The sequence below is a fragment of the Channa argus genome, chromosome 1 (genome assembly GCF_033026475.1).
Source record: "Channa argus isolate prfri chromosome 1, Channa argus male v1.0, whole genome shotgun sequence".
NCBI lineage: Eukaryota > Metazoa > Chordata > Actinopteri > Anabantiformes > Channidae > Channa > Channa argus.
In genome coordinates this window covers 19,472,796-19,497,330 of record NC_090197.1, presented here as the reverse complement: position 1 = coordinate 19,497,330, position 24,535 = coordinate 19,472,796, and the positions used below count along the sequence as shown (strand labels likewise).

Sequence of the window (24,535 nt, the reverse complement as noted above, 5' to 3'; positions counted from 1 at the left end):
TTTGATAAGTTACAATGTCTTATCCTCTTCCCCTGAACCTGTGCTTCCACACTGTGTATTCGGTCACTGGAGAGTACTCCTCTAGACTAACGCGATGTGCTGCCCAGAACATTTGCTGTCATCTGTCTTGTTGTCATAGTAGACAGGGAGGCCTACTGTGACGGCCCCATGACAAATTCAGTTCTTATTAAAGCAATTTGCTGTGTCGAAGCATTATCTGTCAAATCTGTCTCCTGAAAAATGATGTCCATATACAATCCATCTGCATGAGCAAAGATGTTTTAAAAGGAAAAACAATGCTGGTTGTCATTTCACGTCATGTCACTTTTTTAATCAATATTACAATGATTACTATTATTAAATTAACTGACAAGAGATTCTACAAGAATCAACATCCACCTATTCACCTATTCTAAAGCTTTTAACTGTAACACAAAGTTATCAGCAGATGAAGTTTGCTCTGTATCATGCAACTGGAGAATGATAAGTCATGAAAGTGTTCACAGGCATGGGAAGCTCGAACGATACCTGGTTACAAAGACAAGGCAATATGGATTGAGGGAAGAAGATTGTGAGTCTTTTATAAACTACTATTTCCAACGTCAAGAATTAACTTGTAGGCTCAAAATAATATTTATACTGATCTTATCTGCAAAATGGGGCAGTATGACCTTCACAGCTAGAAGTGGAACCCACTTCTACTTGTCATATGGTTGTGGCTTTTCCGCATGGAGATTGCAAGTCCTCTCCATGCCTGCATGGGCTTCCTGTGGATACTCCAGTTTTCCTTCCACAATCTACACCCACGCAGTCGTGTTTATTGGTGACTCTAAATTGCTTGTAGTTGTAAACATAAGCATTAATGGTCGTCTTTACCGCTTGTGCTGGTGACCTGTCCAGATTGTGCCTTGCCTCTCGTTCAATGATAGTAAGGCTTATCACTAAGAGGACTAGAGAAAATATATAGGCAGCTTAAAATCACAAAACAAAAAACAATATTTTCCTAAACTTTACCAAGTGTTTTAGTGACCCAAAACCACAAGTACTGTTAGAAACTATACTGTATAAAAAATAAATATATGCAAAATGTATGCAAAAGAGGGTATATTATACTATAGCCTAATGCAATAGACACTATATTTGTACAGGTTTGTATTGTTAAATTGGGACTATAGTTTTCAATGTAATAACATGTAATTACGCCCAAATTTTGAATGTAAACAGGTCAGATAGTTTCTGTTTGTGTTGGACAGCACAGGGACATAATGATAATCATCTCCTGAGAACAGCACCTTCCTTTCTCATCTCCATCTGCTTCTTTCTCTCAGTCTCCTCATCTTGACCCTTATATCTTCCCTTTCCAAGTCTCATCTTTGATAATGCAGCATTTTCATTTTTATCCGCAGGACGTGTGAACGCAGGGCCAGATATGTGTAAACCTGTTACCAGTCTCTGCTAGAATAATCTTGCAATGGAAATCAAACAGGGGCGCCTCACATTTGAACGTCTGTTGAAGGTTTAACACTCTGACCTTGGATGGATGGATTAAATGTTAAAGTGAAACTAACAGCTAGTGTAACATCCATAGGTATAAATGGGACTGAACTAATTCAGCTGCCTGTCTGGTTTCTTTACATAACGTGAACCACCATGTAAAAGGTTTTGTAGTAAGCAGCAAAAGTGATAATGTGAAGAGACAGTTGGTTATCCTGATGTTATACAGTATATTTGTATCTTGAAATATTTTTTTTTTATTGAGTTTGTTATATGTACCTCAGAAAAATATCTAGTTCTAGACTTCGGGGACCTTAATGGTCGGTGTGGCCATGAATGAGAGCATGACATTGAAACAGTCCTGCTTTTAACTGTTCTGAAGTTTGCTTTGTTATTGACAAAAAAGTAACCATTATGTGGGTTAACAGTTAAAAGAGAATGATCAATTGTGCTGGTTTACATTATGTAGTTCACTAGCTGGCCAACCACACACAGCGCACAACACTGTCAGTCAGTGGCTTACATAGAGAAAGAACGCATTACATAGAAACTAAGGCTTTGGGTCATCAACCATTCAAGTGGCGCTACAGTGGAATACAGAGTTACAAATTAAACAAGCATGGTGCAAAAATAAAATCACAGAAAGAGGACTGCAATAAAGTAAACCTGCTCCATTGAGGCATTGTGAGTGATGCTACTTTTGAACCCTTAGCGACACAGAGGGAATGGTGTTTGTTCTCGTTGACTAATTTAATTAACACCAACACAGAGAACTTCATTAGACTGTTTTCACTTCATTAATAAAATTAATCTGACTGGGCACAACCACACACAAGATACATATCCACACACTCATGCACGCACACACACACACACACACACGTGTGTATGAGAAACATTCAGAGTAACTTACGGGTTGCCATAGTCCCAGACAACGCACTGAGGATCTGATGTACCCTGCAAGATACAGGGAGTTAAAGGGGAGGGGGGAGAAGAAAAAGATAAGCTGTTATTGCCAGTCGAGAGGATGAGTGAGAGGGGGAGGCAGGGAGAAGACAGAATAGCTCATTGCCAGAGGAGAAAGAGTGATGCTGCATGGGCGATGGAGAGAGGTAAACAGACAATGAAAGAGAAGGATTGAGACAGACGGTGGGAGGGAGAGATGGAAAAAGAGTCATTGTCAGAGGACAGAGCAGCAAATAGCTACTGCTGCTGCTGCTGCAGCTGCAGAAAGAGAGAAGGTGTGTGTGCAATGAATTGAGAGAGGTAGAGACAAGACAAAAAAAAGCCATTTCATGGACAATAATACACAGCAAGCTGCAGTCATAAACATCCTGTAGTGAAAAAGCATTTGAATTCTACTCAAAGCAGTACAAAGAAATGAAGTAAAACTAAATACCTCTGTACTGGTGAGTATTAACGAGTACCTAATGCAATGAGTAGGCTCCTTCAAAGTGTGAAAAGCTTACCAAGGTCGTGTTTGTGCTTAAAAATATCCCTTATCAGAAAAAAGTACTCAAATTCAGTATATTCCAGGAATAAATGGAAAACTTGTGAATTTGCTACCATCAGAGTTTCTCCACTGACTTCCACAAGGGACGAGATTAAAAAGTCTAAAAATTGCATGGGACTCATCTGACAAGGAAAACTTTTAGTCATGTGACTGCAAAGGATGACTCTTTACGTCTCAATCAGTGAATCAATCACAAGATTCATATCTTTAACTGAGTCACTGCACCTTGCTTCACTGGTCAGCACTTTTAAAAATATTGCCCATGCCCTTTTAACACCGTGTTTCATTTGATGAGACTGGCACTGGTTTAATGGGGAACTTTGAAATTTTGCTCTTTCATTAATTCCTAAATCAAGAAAATTAAAAGTGTCATGCTGTCTTTAAGAGAACCAACTCACCAATGAACTTTCTGATTGCTGTAGACTAACAGCAAGTGATCGGGCGTCCTTTTAACGGCCTACCACTGAGATGCCACTCCTCCACAGGACTCATGCAGAAGAAAATGGATTCCTGTCTCTAGCAGTCTGTTTGTCCTTCCCGAGTCCTGCATTAAGCACTTTGCCTTTGAGCTCCCCCTTATGGCAAAGCAGATTATAGCAGTAATTCTGCAGCCAGACTGTTGTGCCCAGTCTAAAAACAGGATTATGTCGATTGTAAGAAGACTCACTGCAGCCTGAGAAAAATTTCAAGAAATGACCTCTTCTTCAGTGAAGACCAAACGGAATATTTTCTGAATGTCAACAGTGTTTTAAACGAGGGAGCAAAAGAAGTGATGCACATTCAAGTCTGCACTTTGTGGATTTATTTCTCTAAAAGCAAGGTCACTCCTCCTTGTGAGAACAGTTCATCACTGATCTCCCATGAATCTGTGACTTTAGGGCTGTCTGCATGGCTGGATTTGACACGATGGAATGATGCAGCCTTTATGTACACAGGATCAGAGGCCTTGTGACATTAACTGATGGGCAACATTGCTTTGCCTCGCATGCAGACCGCCGTCACAAACATTAGGTGTCCCCGGGCGTGCATTAGCTTGGTAAGCTCAGTTAGCATTCAGCTATCAATCAGTGGGCGTTGCGACTGGCTGGATGCTACAGCAGTGACATCCGTGTACTCCCACAATGTCTGCCTCTTCCTTAGTGACAATGCGTTGCATAATGACAGCATCTGCTCGATTGATGCCTCTCAAAGGGAGCAACGTGTGTCTGATTCTAAAAGCTGAATTTATGGATGGTAATAACAGTGTCTACCTCCACAGCTCTGTCTTGTTTCTCTCTCAATAAGGAGCAGTCATTTTCTTGAAGGTATTCACAATGATGTGGTAGCCATTTGGTGGTAAATGCTCAGTGTCTGTGAATATGGTCAGCTAATCAGATAAAATGAGCTACTGTAATAGCACAAGACCACACTTGTTCAGGGAGTCTTAAAAGCCTTCCACTTCATACTTACTATTATGGATTTAGAAAATGAAATAAAGCAACCTGAATGATACTTTTTCACTGATGAAAGTAAACTAGATTAATGTGAAATGACCAGAAAATCATATAGCTGATTCTAACCAGTGCTGTCTTATGTATAGATGAAGGATGGCTGGAGGAAAGGGTGAGAGTAACATTTGGCATTTGGTTTACTGTAGAGAGCACAGTGCTTTCAAGCCTCCTGATTCTAACTCACCATTAAAAACGCATGCACACTGTGACACCAGAGAAACACACAGGGGGTCTGACTGGAGCAGATGTCCACTCAGTAAAGACATGTCTGTGCAGACAGACCCCTAGACCCCCGTTTGAGAGTGAAGCCTGAGGCAGCTGCTGCTGCAACAGCTGGGTGTTTCTTGACTGGCCAAGGTCAACATCTACCACAGGTGACTCCTGAAAGGTGGAAATGATCTTAAACTTTCCTTTTAAATCCGTATGAGACTTGGACGTATTTCTCACACTCATCCTGTTTTAGCATCCTAAAATGCTCCAGTTATTTTTATCACAGCTTTAGTCTGAAAGTGATCAGATCAGACAGCCAGGTTTTATTTTTGCATTCTGACTGAGGCTCAGAGGTTCCTGACATATCTTCCATTAGAATTAAAAAGCAACATCAATTTTCACCATTTTGTCATTTAATATGTTGCCTTTAAACTATTTTCTGATAAAAATTGGGTTTGAAATGATTTGCAAATTGTTTATGTATGTTCATGTTTATTTACACAGTTTCCCAATCTTTCTGGAAATGCAGGTTTTTTTAATCTGTTTAGGATTTTTTTTTTTATTGCACTTGAGTACAACTAAAGTCTCTCTGAAATTACTTTTCTGATGTTTTTCTATAACAGCGGCAACAGTTAAATGAAAGATTGTCTCCACGGATTGATAGTTCCCAGCAAATTTAAAAGGGCAATATTTAGCTCTAACAGATATCTTAGTAAGGCATTGGCAAGTAGGGACACCAAAGCAGAACAGGTAATATAAAGACACAAACAAACTCATCACTTAGGTGGCTATGATCCGCATGATTTAAAGTCAATCTACTTGGAGCCAGGATAAGACTGCCTCAGTCTACCATATGGAGACAAAGCATGCCTCTATGGACAGCGCACTGAGAAAGAAATGTTAAGAATTTCAGACAAAAATATATTAAAACTAATATGTGAGGGGAAAAACATCTGACATTCAGACAGAATTATATTCATCATTTTACATAATATCAAAATGCATTTTCTTTTCATGTCTCTACATATTATTTTAAAAGCTTACATATTTAGCAATAAAAAATACAGGTGGCTGTGGCTCAGAGAGTATAATGAGTAGTCCACTCATAATGCGCAGCTTCTCCAGGAGATACAGTACAGGGGATAAAGGAGAGACCATTGTGAGCGGCACAATATATCTTTGTGAATGTAGAATGTCTTACGTTGTTGTTGTTGTTGGGCAAGTATGTGTAGGTAATGTTACTGTCATCCTGAAAGGTGTAGCTTTATTTACGCAATGAAAAAATGTAAAAAAAAATGATTAAAACTCTTTAAAAGGAAGAAATCAATCTTTTTTTAAATATGCACATTTACTTTCCTGCACACACAAGATTGATATATGTCACATATTTCTCTAAGTAAATTAAGTACAGCCAGCAGCAGCTGAGCGGTCCACTGTAGTTTGCATACATTTTAAAAACAGGGTGAAACAGCTTGGTGCTCGCAAGCAGGCTCTGTTCAAAGGTCATCTTTACAAATGCCGATAAGGACATTTTCTTACCTTCGGAAGGACGTTTCCCCCATGTGTTTTATTTTTATGCTAAGCTAAGCTAACCAGCTGTCAGTACCTTCATTCCTGAAACAAACATACAAGTTGTACTGAGCTCTTGGCTTTACTCTCAGAAAGAAAACATGTGAGTGGAAATCTTAAAATATCTCTTTAATCTCCACAATAATACAAAAGAAAACCAGTTTATCGATATTGTATGCGAGGCAGCATATTATCTCTAATCTCTTATTACGTTTTAAACATGTAATTATGTGACAAAAAATAATTTTATAAATTTGTTATATATTTAGTTACAATTCACTTTTTACATAAAAAAAAAAACATTATTTTTTTCGTATTAAACGTATTAACAACACAGGTTTTTAATGAAAGACTAAATTCAGGCCTCGACAGTGTCCATATAAAAGCTACCTAATTAACCCTGGTCAGCTCTGTGGAGGCATATGTGCATCTGTCCTCCACACATTGTCCTATTCCTGTCTATTACCTCTGAAGAAGCCTCTGGTTAGTGGCACAGAGCTGCACGCTAGGATTAGCATTAAGACGTCATCCTCTAGACAGAGGGGGAGCAACCTGCAATACCTCTGCTTTGCTGAAAGTGTTCAAAAGCAGAATAATAAGAATATAAGAGATAGAGGCAATCAGGAAGTATCTTGATTATGTAATGACTCAGCGGTTTAAAGCCGGAGGACGGAATAACAGAGGATGGAGAATGAATACAAATTATTCTTAATGAAACTTTGTGCAACAATTTTGACCCTAAGCTCTGAGTTGACCTGATCTCACTCACTGATTCATACATTTTACCATGTGTATGTTTATATACCGTATATGTGTGCGTGCTTGTGTTGTCTAGAGGTAGCCATTAAAAATTCAACAGTATTTTCAAAACTGTGCCCACCTTTATACCGAAGAATGGCTAATGAAACCCACATCTTATTGAGGTCGTGAAGAGTGCCTCTCATTAAACTTGCACTTAGTCCTTTCCACTGAAGACACCCCACAAGTCGTTTATAATAACACACTCCACTGTAATATAAACTGAATGGGCACCAAGGGACAGTGCGATGTAAGGAAGTCAAAAAGGTCTGCATTTATTCAGGCAATTCACTGAGCGCTATGGCGCTTTATAGCAACCAGCACTTTCTCTTTTATCTGAACTCGGAAAACATGGGTCAGCTGGGAGAAGAGGAATCCTTTAAAGCCTTAAACAACTTTATTTTCTTGGCCAAAGGTATACAAGTATATAATAAAAATGCAAACCCTGGCACTGGAAAGAAATTCCTATACATAACTGTTGTTGCATCTTACACACTTTAATATTACAGTGCTCAGAAAATAAGGTGCCTTTCTGGTGCTACCTCAGATGAGTCTCTACAGTTGTTGGTAAAGTGTGGATTGTAAAAATGGAAGATAAGTTGTTCCCCATTCTCCAATAGACTACTCATGCTCTAGAGAATTTAAAACTCATGACCAGACTTTGTTGTTTATTGCATGACAACACAGAAAAACAGTGAGATCCTAGAAGAGATTTTCTACTTACATTAAAAAGTGGTGAGAGCTCCACCACCACCATGGGCTCGGTCGGTTGGGGTTCAGGTCGTACTGTCACTGTCAGGATCTTGGAGTTAATCACCGCAGGGGGACTACAACAATACAAACATACACACATTAACTCTCATTATTTGACAGTTGTACTGCGCATAAGTCTGGCTTAGTCCCTCTGGTTTAAAAACGATGACAGAAAAATTGAAAAAAAGCTGTGTGTTGCTTTTGATCTGCTGTTTGTCATTCACACAGAGTTATGCATACATCGCCCCTCACTCCAAAACAGAAATACATAACCAGTCCATTTCCATGCTTTTGAGGGAGAAAGCCGGAGAGAGACTAAAAACAGAACACTGAACCTATTCGCATTCAGCAGAGTTACCGGGAGAAAAGGATTTTAACAGATCCAGCACATCCACAACCAAGTGCACTGACCTGGATAAAAGGGCCCAGAGCCAGCACAAACACTGTATCACTGTGGCCTTTTGACAACCTCCTGATTTCTCCTAACTTCTATTTTTGCAACTTCTTTGCAAGTTTCAGGACCTATTAGGCCCGCGCCCATTCGAAGCCAGCTGTACGTTTCCAAAAATACAGTGACAATGCAAAAGAAAGAGAGAACATCTAGGGAAATGTAAATTTTTGGAGATCCAAGATATTTGTTTGATGACTAGGCAGACACAAGGAGAGGAGAGAAGACAGGTAGAAAATTAGAGGTTGGAATTAGGTAGAGGGAAGAAGCAACAGAAAAAAGGGCACAGAAATAGAAAGATGGTGAGAATGGAAACAAATAAATAAAAGCGACTAAGAAGTTGTCAGGAAAAAATATTGAAAGAGAGTTGCATAAAGGTAAAAGAAAAAACATTGGAAGCAGTATAGGCAAATATATAGTTTGAAATACCTAACATTTTCTAAGAAGTACTCACTTTGGCGGAGGTAAGATGGTGCCCAAAGTCCTGTACAGTATGGCTCCGATAACATAGTATATTGTAGCCTCTGAGTCTGTCTCTGTCTCTGAAAAACACAAATACAGCAGATGCCATGGTTCACAGTTATTTGGACAAAAACTACAGCTTTATCAAGTTACACTGGCCAATATGACCACGCCTGCATGGGGTAAATCTGTCCAGTACACACACTGAATGCTGTAGGGCTAAACAACATTTGAAACCTCAACAAGAAAATAGCAATTTTAAGTTTTATGTCAGTGGGAAAGATGTAGGTGCCAGGCAGATAAATAAAACAGAAAAAAATTCTCTGCACAATATTAATACTGTAATGTGCCATTTACTGATTTGATTTGAAAACCTTCACTGATAACTATTATTATTATTTCATTGGAAATAAATGAACTACACGAAAACACATCTATTAGTTGCTGAGGCAAACAAGTACAGCTTCTAACTGTCTCATCAACCTGCAATTTCAGCTTCATTTACATTTACTCTTAAGCCGCAACTGACAAACGCTCTGTTTACTACATCAAAATAAGAAAAGTTAGTAAACTGCTGCGCCCTGAAGCATATGACAGCTACATATTCTTCCTCAGTCTAATTATGGTTCTGAGCTGAAAACATACCAGAAATTCAGGTGATCCCGGTGCCACAATGTGTGGGTGGAGACACAATTTGTGTCAATTTGTTTGCTTTTTGGAGCAGCTAGGAGCTCACCTGCTTCTTAGATATATCTATTACAAAAGCCTCTATCGCTAGCATTAACATGAGGACAATTAAGTCAAACTGTCCCAGTTCTCTTTATTCAATATTCTTCCCCCCTATGTCTTGTCCCCTATTATCACCCTCTATTGATGCCATTCTCCAACCCACTTTTCTACCCTTTTCAACAGTTCTTCTTTACAGCCCCTTGTTTTCCACTTCTTCCATTGTTCTTTTGCCAAAAAGAGCAGGGGGTCCCAAGGAGATGTAGTGTCCCTCTATAAATGTCACTTTGTCTCAAGTGAGGGAGGCAGAAGGAAGCAGAGAGGAAAAGTAAGAGAGAAAGAGTTCATGTTGAGAGATGCCACTCCCTTCTTTGCCCTTTTAGGCTGAGAGAAGCGATGGGGAAGCATCGGCAAGGGGAGGGAGAGGGGGAGAGGAACAGTCAGAGGGGGCTGATGGTATCAGACGTACCGGGTGACTCATCCAAAATCTGTCTGCACTGCTGCCTAAGAGGTAATACTCAGGAAGAGAGATAGCTATGCAAGACAGATGAGGAGCGAAAGCGTAAGAGACAAAAAGATCCCGACAGTGGAGGAAAAAAAGCAATTGTGAGACTGTGAGAAAAAAACAGATCAAAGTCAGCATGGGAAAGTTTGTGATTGTGATGGATCCTAATTGGACAGTGTCTGCAAAAGCATGCAAATGAGAAAGTCAGTGTATTGTGGGTAAATGGTAAAATCTGTGTATGAGGGGGTGGCACTCCTACTCTCGAGGATAATTAATACCCCAAAAGAACTCAATCACAAAACTCTAATTTCCCATGAACAGACTTTTTGTCACTCTCCCCTTGCTGAACATCTAAGTGAATGGTTATCGGCTGTAATCCAGCAAAACGGCAAACCAGCAGTCACCCGTGGTGAACTAGCATGACATCTGTCATTTGCCAGGAAAAGATATGCTTGGTGTGGATCATAAACCATGATTTATAATTTTGCCCAAAGATCGAAAACACCTCCTAAACGGTTGCATGTGTGTAACTATTCTGTGCCCTTTCAAAATCCTTTTTTTCCAACATGTTTCTACACAGAAATAAAAATAATGTTAAATAGGATCAATGATAGTTGGCAGACTCACAGGATACTCAAGTTCAGAAATTAAGCTGTTCATGTGTAGATTATGCAAATGAGATGTGCATTACAGAGATTAGTTGGTCTGGTATCCTCCAAGCTAGATGGTAGATAGCACCTGTTGCCTCTAATTTCATTGGGAATATTTTAAAACTCACACAGTTAAGTATAAGAATAAGAATAAGAAAGTTTGTTTTAAAGAAATTAATAGAGAGTACTAGAGAGTTTATGTGCTTTGTGTTCTTGCTTATGTTATACTTCAAAGTTGCAATGATGGATTTGCAATATAAAGTAATTGCTGGCTTGTATGTTTGGATGTATGAAGGTGCACGGCTGCACGACAGACCAAGCAGTCTGTCTTGTGTGTTTGTTAAATAGAGAGAGACAGAGGCGGGAGAGAGGGAGTTTGTCACCTCGAAAATCAGTGAAGAACAGTCTCTGCCTATGCCCAGCGAAGCATTTCATGAACCTATCAATTGGCTGTGCACATGTGCTGCCTGTGCACACACACGCGCTTGCGCATACACACACAAACACACAAAAAGGTGCCAATGGGTCTTTATGAGCATGTTTAAGCTGTCCATCTGCAATAAGCTTTCATTATGGGGTAAATGAGCCAAACAAACTGATAGCAATCAACTGAAGATCTTAACTCATGGACTGGCAATGGGAAGACTCAGAGTTCCCACAGGAGCAAAGAGTAGTAATAATGTCCTAACTCATAAAGCTATATGCAGTTTGAATGAAACAATTTACTAAACAGCATACGCTAAAATGGCAATTGCATGTGCTGAATATCATATGAGCGGTGCAAGAGGGGAAAAACGCAATAACTAGGAGGATAATGGATATAAACATAGAGATGTGGAGAAAACAAGACATGAAAAATAGTAAAGTAACACAGACAGAAATTATGGATATAGAATAAAGTAAAATGTAAAAACCAAAAACACCCAGTTGCAGCCTAAAATGGATCTTTTGAGAATTTGCCGTTCCATAACGTGGGAAAAAAATTACTTGAACTTACAGGCAACTCATAAACAGGCTCTGTTACATAAAAGCAGGGTGGGCGGTTAGATGTTTGATTATATTAAGGTTATATTAAGCCTATAACACTGTGCATAATAAAAAGGCAGAGACAGTAGTAGACGAGGTGCTCTGAGGTTTGGATACAGAGTGTCATGAACGCCAGTCAAAGTGATACAGTGTTAGCGGTGAAAGTGAGAGGTCACAGGCAGAGCTGCTCTTTCAGCCTGCAGCCTCAATGAACTTTAATTTGGGCAGGGGGACGGGTTGGCAGAGAGGAAGTCTGCCACTGTAATTTCATGTCAGATGTGACCTTTGCCTTCATTGCCAGTGGACTGCATCTGCCACGGTAATTCTCTTGAACTAATTTCTTCAAACTCTTTTAAGTCCTGTTGTTTAGTTCATCTGCTTACTGTTACCTTCTTTGTCATTAGTGTCATCCATCTCTATTACTTATTATTAGTGTGACTATGGACAATCACTTTACTCGTTTCTTGGCTTCATTTGAAGCTTTGGGAAAACAAATTCACAGCAGTTAAGACTTAGAGCAGTTAACTTCCTTCTGTTGGCAAAAGCAAGGGGACATCTTTCAAATTTGTGAGGATTTGGTGCTCTCAAGAGGATGTAGCACACTTCTTCACAGATGAAAAAAACCTACATCTTCTTGAGAGCACTCCAGGGCCTCTTCAGTGTCCAAATCCTTCTCAGCATTAGCCTGTAACGTCCTTGAGAAGCCTTCTATCTGCTTCTATAAGACACATCTCTAAGTGTGTTACGCCACACTGGTATAATTCTTCTTAGCCAGTGGGTCTGACCTTGGCTGAAGAGAGTGCTGCATGAGGTGATAAAAGGTCCTCGCATGTATAAGATTCCAGTTGAGAAGACAAGAATGGATCAACATCATAATTTTGAGCTTAGCGCTTAGGCTTGACTCAAGGCAGAGCCTTTTGTTTGGTATTAAACCACCTGTTTAAACTCTATTCAATTGATTCCAAGTCTACTGTAGTTACTTGAAGAAAAACCCTTGGAACAAACAGAGCTAAGCTTCTGATTTATGTACAGCACAAAGAATGAGTAGGAGAGTTTGGTCCAAAATACCCAATGTTTGTTCAAGACCTTGAGAAGGGATACCTGTCTTTGTTCCCCTACCTTCTGTAGGGATTGTGAAGACCTCTTTAGGGATGTAGAGCTTGTCCTCTGCTGTTCTGGCCCAATCCTTCATACCTCTACGGCCCTTCATAGGAAAGTTGATATCACTAGAAACTGCTGACACTGGCTCTCGTTGGATGGTTATCACTGGACAAACAACACATATAAAAAAAACACTTGAAACTCACTACAGCACAAAATTGAGGACGAAACAAAGAACACAGCTGTAAGATAAGGTGCACCAAAAACGATAAAGGCAACAGTGTAACCTTGTTTATTGTCACAATTCACTACCAAGGTAAAGTCTCGAGAAACAAGTTCTTCTTTGACTCAGCACTTTAATCTGTTTTGATAGGAAAAAAGACCTAAACTTTATAAATGTCCACATGTCGGATGTTACACTCACTGAGGTTGTTTGTAACCACTAGAAAACTTTGAAAAGGCTTCTGGGCTTCTCCAATGAGATGAATGAAATCTTCTAATATCCTCATCAGTAAAGCAGCACCGGGAGCGACCTGGGGATGAAGGGTTAAAAAACAAAAACAAAAGAGTGATGGGCATCGACTATGAAGTCATTAAAATTGGAATTTATGACCAACTTTCTCTGGGATCTGTCTCAGACATTGAAACATCTTACCATGTGGGACATAATATCATATTTGGTGGCTTGTTTATTGTGTCCAGATGCCAAGTAAACACATCTCAACTGAAGGACATGAAGCTAGGTCAGTCACACACACACACACACACACACACACACACACCCTTGTCCAATTAATAGGTGTTCACTATGTTTAATAAACAGGTGTTTTTATGACTAATAAATACAAGTTAATGGGGGATGTGTTCACACCCAGCCCTACTGACAAATACCTGTATGCACACACAATTAATTACTTATCCCCCGCCACACACACGCACAAACACACACACACACGCGACTTTACCTGATGTGCGTCCTCCCATTTCTCAACATTTTCCATGTCCAACATGTGGCTGACTATCTGGAAGAATTTCTAGACACAAAATGAAGATGTATTTATCTGTTAATGCAACAGAACCATCACATTAGTGTTATTAATAGTCACCTATCATGTCTCTAATGTGTCTACTGTAGTGACTTCTATTGCAGCAGCACTGCAGTTTCTTATACTCCAAATCTACTACAGTAATCGTCTGTGCATAGGTTTATGATAAAAAAGAAAAAATATCTGCCAAATGACTAAAACAGAAGTGTTTTGCTCTCTTACAGGCAGTGCTAAGAGAAAAAATTCCCCTTTGAGGTCAAAGCAATTGCACAGCTGTATTTCATTGTTAAACACACCCTCTGCCGAGGAAGACGGAGCTTCTGCTCTGAATACAATTGGAGGTGTTCTAAGTCTATCGGTGTGTCAGACTGTGTTTATAACTGAAAGATTTGTATGGTTTGTGACAAGAGAGGGCTCCAAGAGTAGGTTGCCCCTACCTGCACATCGTCGGGAGCTGGGATGTAGGTTGCTCTTTTGAAGGTGTCCGTCACATTTCGCAGGATCTCCGTGGAAAAGAGAAGGTCGCCACTGTAGTAGCTCCTCCTCTGCAAGAGCTCCAGGAGACTCCGTACGATCTGAGACATGCCCTCCCCAGCCAGGGTCCTCTGACCCTTCGCGAGATGCTCTCGTAACTAGAATGTGTAGAGAAAGAAAGATACTACTTTGGCTTTTACTGTAGCAACAGTGTTCCTATTCAAAATGTGTACTGTATCTGGTGAAAATGTGAGAAACAGCAAGACCAAACAGACCATAGTTCATGTTTTCTCCAAATAAAATCATAGGAATGTTTTGGATGTGAGCCCAGAGGGATGTTTCAAGACAAGAGTATATACTCTGTGTACATGGTGGATTTTTTGCGCTTGTGCTTAAAATAGGCAAGCAGAAGGAGACCTAGGAGCACCCAGTGGAAGAAATTGGATCTCATCACTTCAGAGAAAACCATACAGAAAGCAACTCTGGGTGTGTGTGTGTGTGTGTGTGTGTGTGTGTGTGTGTGTGTGTGTGTGTGTGTGTGAAATGCAGAGAGTGAGAGAGCGAAAGATAGAGAGCCTGAAAGAACATAAGATAACAGCAATCACAGAAAATTAATTATTGACTCCTGGTGTTAATGAAAGGTTGGAACAGAAATGAACAGTGCAATCAGCTCTATGACGCACAATCCCTGACCCGCATCTCCTTCCACCATCATTGAGGAGATGGAAAAGGTTGAAGTTCACAGAGCAGAAAAACATTCTAGCTGATGAACACATTCATTAGCTATGTTCATTAATTGATAAGTGTGAGTGCAAACCTCTGGAGAAGCTAATTAGAGATACTAGCAAGCCCTCAGAAAAGAAACTCCTCTATTTTGAGTAAAGTTTAAAAAACAAAAAAGGTCGAATAGAGGAACATGATGGCTGAAAAAGGGAAAATTGAGGCAGAGAATAACTTTTCAAAACAGACAGAGGCTTCACTTTCTCGTACATTCACTAATGAGACAGACAAGTTTGAGGAAGGTGTGTTATGGTGAGCGAGTAATGCTGCAACTAACTAGCTGATGTAATCTGAGAGAATCTACAGCCATTTATTTTTATCATCTTGAACAAGGAAAAGAAAAGACCTTTTGTAGAAGGAGTTTTTGAGTTTGGGAGGATGTATTGTTTTGATGGAGAACTTACAGATAAATGCAAATATCTATATTCAAGTGAGACGCATCTGGCGAAGCTCGGAGGACCCCAGAAAGCAACTCCATTATTGTCCAGCATGCAACGACGACTAGCAGATCCTAGAAAACATGAGAGAAACACAAACACTTGACATTTCATTCTGAAAAATGTTACCCACAGAGTCATCATTTTCTACAGTATTACAGAGAATGTGGTGTCTTTTAGGCAGCTATGCTGTTCATGAGTGTCATTCAATGTACATTATATAGAAATATGGCTCAAGTTCACCTAAAAATACTGCTGCCACAAATCACAAAACCTAAATATATTATTTGAAAAAGCTATTTCCATTTACCATAAGTTCAGCGGTGTCGCTTAATGAGTTTTCCAAGTAAAAAAAATTAAGCGAAGATCACATCTGTTCAGGTGTCTTTTGATTGAGTCAAATATAATGCAAGATTGTTACAACTACCTAATATTTCATTTGTATTAGTTAAGTCAGAGAATAAACTAGAGGAGACTACCAAAATACTTACAGTACATAGACCAAACCTTTATCCTGACCAAATAAATATGCACTCATATGTGCTAAATATTTGTAGACAATAGCTTTACAACATTTCTTAGGTAATTAAATGCAATACACTCATTTAGTTAAATTAACGTTCTTTAATGTATAATATTTTAATGGCAGATTCATAAAGGTGTGTTCTGATGTTGGAGCCAATGCCAGAGTTTGAAGGATGTAAAAATATCCAGTTATCCAACAGTCATTCAGAACAACATCTCTTCATGGCTTAAAATATGAAAAAGAGTGTATTCATAACTGCCTTTAAGAGTTAAAACATGATGTCTGGCACATTAACAGTGTTTAGACTACAGTACTACATAATACACAAATATGGGTTGATTGCGTCCAAAATGAAGATATCTGATGTACTAATTAGGGGTTAGGATAAGGAAGATGCTGGATAATACATGGGTTTGGAATTTAATAATGACTATGTCTATCAAATCACATAATATTTAGTGATAGCCCTTTTGAGGAGCCCTAGACATGAATTTCAGCACTTAAATCAGTCTGAGTGTTTGTTGCAGACATAGGAGCACACTGAATTCATTTTGAAACACAGAAAGCAGAATAATTTATGATTTCCTGATTATAATTTTATCTATTTTACAATGTTTTCTTTGGCACTAATGAGATAATTGCTGTGCTGTTGTTTCACTGTACTTCTCAGAGTTCTTGTGGCAAATGTTAGAAGCAGTGCATTGAAGGTTTTTCTCTTTTCTTTATTCTCTTTTTTTTTTAAATTTAGTAAGAGTGTCTTCATTTTTTTCCCCATGTTGCTCCTGTTTTCATAATTTTCTTTTTTGGGATTTACTGTTTGAGTTTGTGTGCCGAAGCTCTGCCCATGCTTATGAATAGGGCTAACACAAATTTGTTTCTTTGGTTGTAACTTTTTGCCTATTAAATATTATCACATTTTTCATCTAATAGACCTTCTGTTCATTATGTAGGAATTCCTGTAGGTGTTTTGTTTGTCTCACTGCAGCCAGCTCTGCTCACACTAACTAGTGGGTGCTAAGTTGTACATGCGGATAACAAATGTCTGTTAGTGCTGCTGCAAGATTCTTTTGTCCTTCATGTGGAAATACGGGCTAATATACTGGGCTAAACCATTGCTTTGAGACTGTCCTTTGTTGCATCCTTGTGTCCATGTGATATTAGTTATGTGATGTATCTTATGTAATGAATCAGTGAATTGAAGCAAAACCACAATATTTTAACATCACCTAATTATGTTTTTTTGGTACCTACCCTAACCAAACTGCCATTGTTGCACAGCTGTATTCTGGTGTTTGGACTTCTTAGAGCCAAAAAGTAGTGTGAAATTAGCAGCCTTTTTGGCACCGACTGCATCTGTCATTCTGATGCCTTATCTGTAAAGGGGTAACTCTAAGGAGGGGTTTCAATAGACACCTGTCTCTTTATAAGAGTTTCTATTTCAACAAACAGTCCCTTCCCCCTTGTATGAGAGGGTAGGGACAAACAACCTATGCTGGCATTTAGATTGGAGGGCTTGTTGGTTGCTTCAATGGGTATTTTGCTCCAGTGGAATTTCAGTTGATTAAGTGTGCTTTCCTTCTTTCACTATAAATAAACTTGCTTATACTTTTTGGGCATTTTCTAATATTTCCACTAATAAAGTCTGGTTTCTTTCATCTTCTTTTTACCTATACCTAGCTCTGCAAAAAATAATTTCCAGATGCTATAATCAACATATAATGGACTAATAAACTTCAGTCATTTCTGTTGAACATGTTTTATGCCCATTTGGTATTTTCAACTACAAGGTTATGACTGGTACAGTAAGTTACGTTCATCAATGTTTAATACTCTGCGAAAGGGTTGATTCATATAAACATCTCATGACCAAGTACAATCATAAATGAACACAATATGTGAACAAAATATGCACAGCTAACAGGTAAGAGATAGCAATCTCAACTCAATGCACTTAATGTGACTAACCAGTGGCATTAGTTGGACACTTGTTGTAAACAGTTTCTCCAGCTGAAGCTCTTTTCCATGACATAGAGAGGAGGTGCTCATCTTTGCATATCTCATAAGGAGCTGTAGTGAGAAATAGAAAAGTGAAATGAAGCACAGTCTAGCAGGCACACTGAAAAAGAAAAATCACTACGCACACACTCCCACAGACACACATAGCCAGAGAAAAAAATAGGGATACAGAGAAGCACAAAAAACAAGATTCAAATCAATGTTCTCCAGCAGCAGCTCCCAATCTTATTCCCTTGTACATTGCTCAGTGCTCTCTGTCAGTGTCACTCCCTTAGTACAGTATCTCATTCCCTCTTCATCTTACCCCTTTTCTTTATTCATCTGTTTTCCCCCCTCCCGCTCTTTCATAACCCCGATGAAAAAAAACGAGGGAGAGTGCTCTGAAGATATTCCGAGGGGGCAGACGAGTGCTGGCGTAGGCGATGCAGAGAGATGAAGAGGGACGGAGAGAGAGACACACACAGAGAAAGAGAAAATATGATATGATGTTCCCCTGCAATACCAACAGACAAGATACTTGTCTTTTGTAAAAGAGGCTTGAGAGCCACTCCCAACAAAGGGGTCATGGTGGAGGTTGCACTCAAAAGTTTATCATTTGTAGCCTGTCAGAGCTCAGTGCAAGCACGTCCACATGTGGCTTATACAAAAATACTCTTGCATATACACACGCACACGTAACTCCAGTCAAGAGGCATGCTTATTAAATCACACTGTTTCCTGCAGTGGCTGACACTCTGACAAATAGCACCAAGCGGACCGTTGAACATCTCACCCTCTACCAGGCTGAGAAAAACAAAAAACCCGGCAAGAGAAGGCAAGTGAGATTAGTACGATAAAACCAATGTTAGAGAGCAGAGATATAAAGAGAAGTGGAGTAACTCAAAAGGTAAACAGAGAGGATAAAAAGAAAGCACCACAAGGCAAGGACATGCAAAATCAATGAAGAGGTAAAGATGGATGGGTATGTGAATTGACAGGGAGACAGACAAGAGACAGATAAAGATGAGAAGAGTGCAGTTCTTAAATTGTGATGGAAGCTTTTGCCTGTGGTGCGGACCACTGAAAATCCTTTCCATTCTGCCTGACAACTACTATGCATAGATTGGGCACATGCACACACGCAGATACACACAAGCTTTTTCTTTTTTGGTTGTAAGAGGTATGAATAATTACGCAGCCATACAAGATAGACACTTTTTATTGTATCACACACAGACACGGACAATAGAGTTACTGACCAGGGCACTTCTTCTCGTTACAGGACCGGACCTCCTCTCCTGAGCCATCGCAAGGGTAGCCCTGTACTCCGGTGCCCTCACACATCCTGAAGCGACGCTGCCAACCAGAGTCACATGTCTTGCTGCAGAGACTCCAGTGGTTCCAGCTGCCCCAGTTACCTCCACCTAAAATAATAAAATACAACCGCTGGACGATCAAAAGAGATAGTGACTTGTGAGGTAAAAAATTAAAATGAGTTATTGGTAATAGCAGATTCAACTTGACAACATTACAACACTTTTTTCTAGTACGACTGGGACCCTAATCAAATCAGTATGACCTCATTCTGTGGCCCAGGCTCATTAAAACATACTAATATTTTTGTTCCCCAGGGCCATGGACAAAACAGACTTGCAAGCCAAATTGGGCTCCCAACCCACAAACTGCCAGTTTGTGAAAAGACCATGCAGATGTCTTCAGCTAATGCAATTTTATATCATCGCGTATTTGTGTTTGACTAGGAATACTGAGAATTAATTTGTATGCCTTACCATTGCACGAAGGGTTGGTGCATTCTCTGCTCTCCTGATGAGGGCCTTTACATTCAGCCCAGCCATGCACCGATGCACTGCAACGTCTCTGCCTCTGCTGGGTTCCTGTGTTACATGTCACGCTGCATCTAGACCATGGCCCCCACTCCAACCACTGGCCTTCCACTGGACACAGGGAGAGAGACAGAAATAGATAGAGTGACTGGTGGATGGATGAAGTTAGAATAAGGACAATGTTAAAAGACATGGGGAAATCCCAATAAACGGATCCCCACTTTTAAATGAAAGAGAATAAGAGGAAAAAAATTCAAAGAGAGATGAGACAGGAACAGTGAGGAGCCAAAAAGAATGGAGTATGAGATAAGATGGAGAAGTTAAATTACAGAGGCCTTTGGCTTCGTTTGCAAAAAATAATAAACATAACACACGAAGAAGTCATGCTTCTTTGGGCATTTTAAATATTTCAATCTATTAGAAAATTGCTGTTTTAAAGAGTTCACAAAAAGTTCAGTCAGTTGAATTTTCATTTGCGGTGTTATTAGAAAGGCACCATTTCATCTCTCAGCTGGCGTTTGCACAAAATTACAGTAGTGAAAGTGCAATTATAATTTACAGTGCAGCACTGCCTGTCATACTATGTATGAACACCAAGCAACTTAACAGAAGCCTGATAATAAGCACTGTTGTATTTAAAGGTGTATTTAAATAAGGCAGTGTTTGTGAGGTCATTTTGTTATATCCAAAACACTAATAATATTATTAATAAAAATAACAATAATAAATTAAATGAATAAATAAATACCATGTTGTAGTGTGTGGAAATAACTTGAATAATTATTCTGAAATTGAATAAAATGACTCAACATCATTTTGCTAAAAGGCAGAGCCACAGAACTGAGAGGATGCTAAATGATGTTGTTATGCATGCAGACAATGGAGAAATGACCATTTTAATAGTCTTAGATCTTACTTCAGTCTATGATTCAGTCACTTGTGAGATGCTTATTGATCATTTAAGGTAATGGACTGGCTTATCTGGGACTGCTCTTTCTTGTTTTAGATCTAATGGAAACAGGAAATGCTTTGATGCAGTTTAGACTGTCTGACAGATTGCTTCAAATTATGGGGTGCCTCAAACATTTTTTTGGATTTATTCTATTCTCTATTCATATGTTACATTTCTTTTTTTTAATTATAATATATCTTGTCATTTTTATGCAGATGACACTCTACTCTCTATGTGAGAATCTCAGCCATCTGTCCAACCTGTGCCTTAAAGCCAAGACTTGACGGATGTCTAAAACTTTTCTAAAACTGATTGAAAGGGATACTGATTTATTGTATTTTTTTTTTTTGAACCTTCAACTAAAAATATTAAACTAGGTGGTAGAAATTTCAGTATAATTTCAGATTTTGGTCAATTTTGGCATTTTATGATGCATTTTATAAGTCAAATTTTTGCAATGCGAGGTCATTCACCACATTTCCAGAAAATCCGTGTGATTTAAACAACTCCTTAGAGTTACAAAAGAATTATATTTGCCAACCATTATATTTGCTATACACTTACGCTATACGCAAAAGCAGTAGATTTGCACTGAACTCAAACTCCTGTTTCCGGTCCAATGTTCTGTGACCACCCCATCGGACCACCTCAACCTCCTCCTGATAAACTTTTTAGGCTCTAAATACTATACGTAATATATATTTGTGGCTTGTTTTTAGCTGCTGGTTCAAACAAACTTGTGTTCTCTGAACTGTTATGTCCAAGACTATAATACCTCAGGCTTGCAAGCCACTGCAGGTACATTTCTTTTGAACAGTGCAAAATATTGTTTGTGTAGTGTCTTTTTTTTTTTTTTTAATTTTAACTGAAAAAAAACTTGTGGACTTTTTGACCTTTCAAATGAATGGTAATAAACAAGGTGGAACAGTGAAATTATCAGCAAAGTTAGAGCAACATTAGCACTATTTTGAGTTGTGATTCTAACCATCACATTTAATTGTCTAATAATCTTTTTTTTTTTTTTTGTAACTGCTTTTTGCATAGCAAGTGCAAGTCAGTATTTTTACACAATATTCTTTGGCTTTCACTGTTCACTTAATGCTGGACAAGTAGTGTACAGCGATTTCTTTATTTAATTAAAAGCTGATAAAACACTCCATAAAGCCAAAGGGAACACAGCACTAAATGTGTTTTAGACATACAACAAAAATTGATACTGCAAAAATAGGTATTATGAATGTACTGCATGATTGTACAGCATCCTGTCTACTAATAAGAATAGGAATTCAAAGAAAGAACGGTGATTGTTTTGGCTCATGATACACATTCCCTGCAGAGGGACAGTAAGTAGCAAAGAAAGAGCTGTAAATGTACAATATTTGTCTGGTTTTCCCATGTGGGTACGAATTGCAAGCTCTCCTTCCTCATATGGAGGTGCATTACACAATAAGTTTAAATGTGGATGTGGCATTTCCCAGATCTGATTCTGGGTAACTAGAGTGATAAATCTAAAAAGCTATTTGAAATACACACAAAGCATTTTTGTACTGTACTTTCCTATAGTCGTCTGTCACTGTAAAACATGATCATAAAATATAATAAATACATAGAGGTAGTTGATGGTGGCAAAATTTGCACTGATTTATTTTTTCACTTATTATTATGACATGTCTTACTTCTACACAATGCATACATTACATATGTGAATACCTACTTTCTGCAAATGACATACAAATAAAATATTGACAAAACACTGATTGTAATAAAGTAGGAGCAGCTGTCTGGTAGGAAGCACTTCTCTTGCCACAGCTTCAAACTATCAATTTGCCTGTAATTAAGACATCACCCTCAATCTCTGCATATGCTCGACTATGAGCTGACTGCTCATATTGTGTGAAAACAAAAGTAGGTGTCATGCGATTAAATGCAATTTCCAGCCAGATCTCTGCCTCTTCACAAAGCTCTTTTTATTTCTTGAGATTCCCTATAAAAGTTCTGAAAAGGTCTACTGTCATATTTTACATTTATGTTAATTTGCTCGTAGCCTGTTAATGGTCTATAAGATATGATACAGTTATCATTTGCAACTCTGCCCACATACTGCATGCATTTGCTTGGAGTGTTTGCAAGTTGTTACCAAGTTGCTACACAAGAGATAAGCCAGTGTGAAGAGGTTTGTAGATGGAGACAATTAATGTGAAATGTACTGTAAATCTGCAATAATGTACGAGTAGTATTGTATTGTAGTGTAGGTAGCATAAGGTACTCTGTATGGAACAGACTGAGTATATTGTCTGCACTGTAATCAAATGTCCGAGTCACAGTCACAAGTTTTACTCTACTCCAAGCAGACACACTTAGACACACATAGACAAGATCCATCAAAGCTCTATTCTCTATGCATGGACGTTTCTGCCAAAAGGCCTACGCTGGTATTCATCATTTCAAAGGACGATTGCCTCTGAACTCCCAAAAGCACACTGAATCTGTTGTGATAGAATTGTGTGTATGCACACACACACACATACAAACACATAAACCACCCATTCGCAGATTTCCCTTAAGGCCCTTGAAGGAAGAGCCTATGCTTTCTCCCAAACCCTCTCTTTCCATCGCTGTTCCCAAAACAGCATGGCAAAACATCCCGGAGGCCATACTTTAGATTACGACGTCTTCATATTCCTCCCTGTTTGAGACATAACTTTTCAGCCTCTTTGTCTGGCAGTGGGGACAGTTTTGTTTTATTTTAATATTAACCTTATAAAACCTTTGCTTTGAAAAAAAACATATATATATACACACACACAGACATATATACATATGTATATACCCACTCGCATATCTATCTATCTATCTATCTATCTATCTATCTATCTATCTACACACACACACACACATATATTAGTAGGGAGGATTAAGAAACAAAATGGCTCTGACTCTGTATCCAGAAGCATAAATGCAAAGGCTTTGTATGCCTTCACAGTGCTAGGGGAAAAAAATTACAGGATTTGTTGCCTTAGAAATAATAAATAAAAAGCACTTACCCTGTGATAATTGCTCAGGCTGTGAGTGATTACATACTATACAGACACACACTCTCACTTGAAGTGAAATCAATTCAGGAATAAAAAAAAAAGTTATTATTCAGAAAGCAGCAACAAATTCTGTTATAAACTGTCTTATTTTTTAGTGTCTGTGGATCCATTAATGTCATTATTGCAATGTTATGAAGAAATCCTTTATATTCTGCCACCACAGAAAGCATCAAACAAATTAAATCACTGAAATGAATATTCTTTTCTAATGTCAATGCTTTCAAAGTAAGTGGTTTTCTAAAGGGACACATCAAATCCAAAATTAAAATTACACACAGCCAGTGCATATGCCTAAAGTATAATTTTAATCTTAAAATGCCAAAGGCTTTTCCTAAGTGTAAGATTTCATCTGTGTCTTATTAAATGTGTAGATCTTAGTATTTCCATTACAGGAGACAATAGGAAATCTTTAGAAAGCTTTGCTCTGATGAGCTACAGTAATTGTTGGTCAAACTTGCTTTGTCAGGTCTCCTCCATTGAGACTTTATATCAATCACTGGTCGTCTTATTCCACTTTAGTGCCGGCCTGATAAAGATGTTTCAGTCGGACAGTCTGAACCAGATTGAAATAATGTCCTGCAGTACCTTCAACACAAAAATTGAACGGGGCTGCACCAGCGACTTACTGCTGCTCTCGACAA

The 24,535-nt window shown here is 38.8% G+C and overlaps 1 protein-coding gene across 31 annotated transcripts in view; it reads right to left on the bottom strand.

Annotated features, from left to right (window-relative positions):
* The window catches only part of adgrb2 (adhesion G protein-coupled receptor B2), a 217,436-nt gene that overhangs the window by 72,552 nt on the left and 120,349 nt on the right, over positions 1 to 24,535 (bottom strand). For 30 of the 31 annotated variants that reach the window (XR_010914464.1, XR_010914472.1, XR_010914463.1 and 27 more), the window contains 11 exons: positions 19,794 to 19,958; positions 19,263 to 19,427; positions 17,974 to 18,075; positions 15,450 to 15,556; positions 14,229 to 14,423; positions 13,711 to 13,779; positions 13,170 to 13,278; positions 12,746 to 12,910; positions 8,730 to 8,817; positions 7,799 to 7,901; positions 2,408 to 2,451 (listed from right to left, as the gene is read on the bottom strand). Coding sequence is in view for 24 of the 31 variants with exons in the window: in XM_067505318.1 (XP_067361419.1) it covers positions 2,408 to 2,451; positions 7,799 to 7,901; positions 8,730 to 8,817; positions 12,746 to 12,910; positions 13,170 to 13,278; positions 13,711 to 13,779; positions 14,229 to 14,423; positions 15,450 to 15,556; positions 17,974 to 18,075; positions 19,263 to 19,427; positions 19,794 to 19,958 (1,312 nt within the window). In the remaining 7 variants the exon portion in view is untranslated. The remainder of the gene's footprint in view (positions 1 to 2,407; positions 2,452 to 7,798; positions 7,902 to 8,729; positions 8,818 to 12,745; positions 12,911 to 13,169; positions 13,279 to 13,710; positions 13,780 to 14,228; positions 14,424 to 15,449; positions 15,557 to 17,973; positions 18,076 to 19,262; positions 19,428 to 19,793; positions 19,959 to 24,535) is intronic. The other variant, XM_067505152.1, reaches the window with a different exon arrangement.